Source organism: Pteropus vampyrus, unplaced genomic scaffold (genome assembly GCF_000151845.1).
Source record: "Pteropus vampyrus isolate Shadow unplaced genomic scaffold, Pvam_2.0 Scaffold208, whole genome shotgun sequence".
Lineage (NCBI taxonomy): Eukaryota > Metazoa > Chordata > Mammalia > Chiroptera > Pteropodidae > Pteropus > Pteropus vampyrus.
This window is the reverse complement of record NW_011888989.1, coordinates 1149255-1152961: the sequence shown is the minus strand read 5'-3', so window position 1 is coordinate 1152961 and position 3707 is coordinate 1149255. Positions and strand designations below refer to the sequence as shown.

The 3707-nt window shown below is 34.4% G+C and overlaps 1 protein-coding gene across 20 annotated transcripts in view; it reads right to left on the bottom strand.

Annotated features, from left to right (window-relative positions):
* Positions 1 to 393: 393 nt before the first annotated feature.
* NRCAM (neuronal cell adhesion molecule) overlaps positions 394 to 3707 on the bottom strand; it is a 262800-nt gene continuing 259486 nt past the window's right edge. For all 20 annotated transcript variants that reach the window (XM_023538010.1, XM_023538014.1, XM_023538003.1 and 17 more), the window contains one exon: positions 394 to 2897. In XM_023538010.1, the coding sequence (XP_023393778.1) occupies positions 2660 to 2897 (238 nt within the window). In that variant the 3' untranslated portion in view covers positions 394 to 2659. The remainder of the gene's footprint in view (positions 2898 to 3707) is intronic.

Below are 3707 nucleotides of genomic sequence, written 5' to 3'. Positions count from 1 at the left end.
GAAGTGAATGGATGACATACCCATAATACTTATAAATGCCCAAACTGTCTCATCAAGTAGGAGAGGTTTAAAGAATCCCAGCTGCCCATGGCTGGGGAGGGTGAAGGTCCAGGCAAGCAGAAGAGAGGCCGACGGCAGGCCCCGGCACCATGGCGGTCAGGTTCCAGGAAAGAAAGCAGCACCTGATTTCTCAGACTGTTTCTCAAAAGGCTAGTAGTATCTACTTCTGCTTTTCGTTAAAATTTCTTGGTATGTTCCTATTTTATTAGCCATTTTATATTGTGTTTGGTTTTGCATTTAATTTTCTCTGCAAATAATAGCCCTTTAAAAGCAAAAATCAAAATGTATGCTATTTTAAAACATTAGGAAATATATGTTTGAAAAAGTTAAAAATCACAAAGAGATCAAGACTGTTTAATAGTTACTTTGATGGAAATCCAGTCACATCTACCTGTACCATTACAAATACCATTACTTGGACATTCACACTCTGTTAGGAACATGATATATTACAAAAGAGAGAGGGACTTTTAAAACCACATTTAATTTTTAATACAAAAACTATTGTACTATTACAGATGTGATCCCTTCATGCACAGATAAATTTAGCATCTACTATTATGGAACGGTAAAAACTACTTTTAATGTTCCCCCAAACATTGGCAATTTAAAGTAACTTTTATCTTTGTGCTCTCTGATGCCAAGTTAAGGCCTGTTTTGTCTTTTTATATTTTCATTAGGAAGGCTGATCTGTGAAAAGTAAATATGGAGACATGAAAGTATTTAAGGCCATCTTTATCTGGGATAACTTCAAACTATGCTTTACCTACATGTATCAAAGATGTCAGGTGACTAGGCCTACTAAGCCCCACAGGCAAAGCTCTGAAGAGTTCATCTAGAAACTTGCTGTCAATATGTAGACTAGTTCACTATTTCAATTTCACAGCAAAAAGGGAAAATAAAAACCCAAAGTTATTTAAGTAAATGTTTTCCAATCCCATGCACTGTATTAATTAGCTAACTTCTTATACAGCATAACATAAACGTTTTTTGCATGTTTATTATTATGGAACACCTATAAGCATATAGCATCTACGCTTTAAGTGTATTTACAAATTTAACAAAATATCTACATATAAAAAGCTTTACTTAAAATTAAACTTGATGCAAGTTATGAGAAACCAATTTATTGGCAAATGAAACTGAGAATTCCTTCAACCATAGGTTGTTATAGAATTTCATATTTGGAGGTAAACCATCTGATATTGTTTATGATTATGGTAGAATATATACTTTTTTTTGGAACTGCAGATGGAATCCATTTGACTCTTAGCCTTGTTAGCACTTATCAGACTTCTTAGATTCTGAAATGTGCCCATAGCAATTTGCATACAGATTGTTTAATGCTGCAGAGTTTCAAAAGCTGCCACATAGGTAAAGACTTAGAGAATAATATATTCCTGTTGGCATGCTATTGTATGCTTTTAGTGTTGGGATAACTTGCTTTTTTAAACAATTTTCTGCCAAGTTGTTATCTTTCTTACTGAATGGGACTTGTTTTTAATAGAAACCATAAAAGACCACAAAATCCTCATGTGTTCCAGTTGGTGGCAAAGCTTTTCTTTTTATACATATGGGGACAAAGTTCCTTAAAGTAAACTGTTTTACTAATTTTATTTTCATATTTCCTTTTTTTCCATCATTGCAGTTTTCATTATCTCTGCATTTTAAAAGTCACTTTTAGACAATGACAGTAATCTAGGACTCCACGTCGACTGTACCAATGGTACAGAAGCAGTAGGTTACAGAATACTTCTTGTCTGAAGGCATTGCATGTGTCTTGCCCTGTGCTTTCTGGAATAAGTTTTGAAATTTAATTGGAGTGATTTGTTTTTTGATTCTTTCAGTATGGCACAAATGCCAAAATGCATTGCAATACACACTGTTTTCGCCTAAAAACGACTGAACATAGAAATGATGTATAAAGTAGAACACTGTACTGCTGTAATACCTGGAAGTTTAAGAAGGCTACGAAGTGACAGGAGCAAAGAGCAGGTGACAGTGTTTCAGTAAGCATCAGCGAATGCAACTGTCATGATTAACTCATTTAGCAAGTATATACTGTACATATTGTTCCTAACAGTCTCCCCAAAACACTAACAGCTAGACAAAGAGTCACCAATTTCACAACAATGTCCACAAAGACATTGAAGTTCTAGAGAATACTACAGTAACACTCTGGACAATGGAAATGGAATTTAGGGGTTCAGCTGAGGATAGTATAAACAAAATATCAAACCACATTTTAATAACATACACAAGTATGTCCTTTAACTGTGTGTAGCATTTTTCATGCATCATATTTAACTGTATCCTGAAGAGGAAATAACATAATCTGTGGATGATGTCGTATTATTTTTATCAGTTCTGAGGAAATCAAGAGTACCTATTTTGAAAGAAAAAGTATGCACTTTGCACTGCACTTCACATTAACATATCATTTGACTGAGTTACATTCTTGCTCTAACTGTTCTCATAATATTAACATACAGCAGAACATATACTTTCTGCCTCTATGTTCACAGTATGAGAAGGCTGACAAACAAGTGCTTAAGATAAACATTCTAGAGGAATGGGATATTGGCAAAGAGCTTACAAATTAAACAAAGGAATTCATGGCGTTGACAGGAGAAGGTGCCTCTGAGCTTTCATTTCCTTCAGCTGGTTCTTTCTCTTTCTTACCACTGTATTGTCCAATAAAGGAGCCGTCCTCATTGAACTGGCCATTCACCCCCTCTCCATAGTCAACTAGGCTATCATCGCTATCTTCTTTTTTCACAGTTCTGTCTGAAGGTGTTCGACTGCCTTTTTTCAAAGGCTTGTGGTCTTCTGCATCGCTGGAAAAAAAAGAAATTTTCGTCAAGACTGGCATTTAGGTAAAATGTTTTGTTCTTAAAGATTATGCATGCAAATTCTGATAAAGCAGATGGAGTCCTGAGCTTCTCTAGCCAAATCTATTCATCAAGTTGACTCCAATGACTGGGATGTAGTTGCAACGAAAATCAGGTGCAGAAATGGTTTAATCATGAAGTCTTCAGTAGATGGATGGCTTCTTATTGTGCATGTCAATATTAATAACAGATTCTGGATCCCGATTTGGAAGCAATTCAGAAATAATCATAAGCATTAAAAAAAGAAAGAATTGAAAAAAGCTGAAAATCATCACTATTTTGAATTCAAAAGCGGGTTAAAGATTATGGTAAGTAGAGAAGTTAGTATGTTAAACTGCATAATATCTCTGATACCTTGGATATGAATGGAGAATGATTTTGGTTAAATGGGAAATATGGATTTTTTTTTTCCTGAGCAAGAACAAGCAAAATACTGCATTTCAAATAATTTTGTTATTGAGTGCAGGCCAGACTTGTAAACTTTAACCTTACCTTTCAAGAAACCTACAAATTCCATTAAAAGGATGCAGAAGAAACAAATGAAAATAGCCTAAGAAGAAAAGCACAATCCTTATTCTGATGGTATATGGTGTTTTTTTTTCTTCTGTAAGAATTTTAGTTATTTATTAATCTGGAAAGAGACATAATATAACTTCAAAGCACTACATACTATTAATGGCATGTTAATATATTCTAAAATGTAAGTGATTCCAAAAATGTAAAAGCAAACATTTCCTGCACTCGTCTTTATCCCAC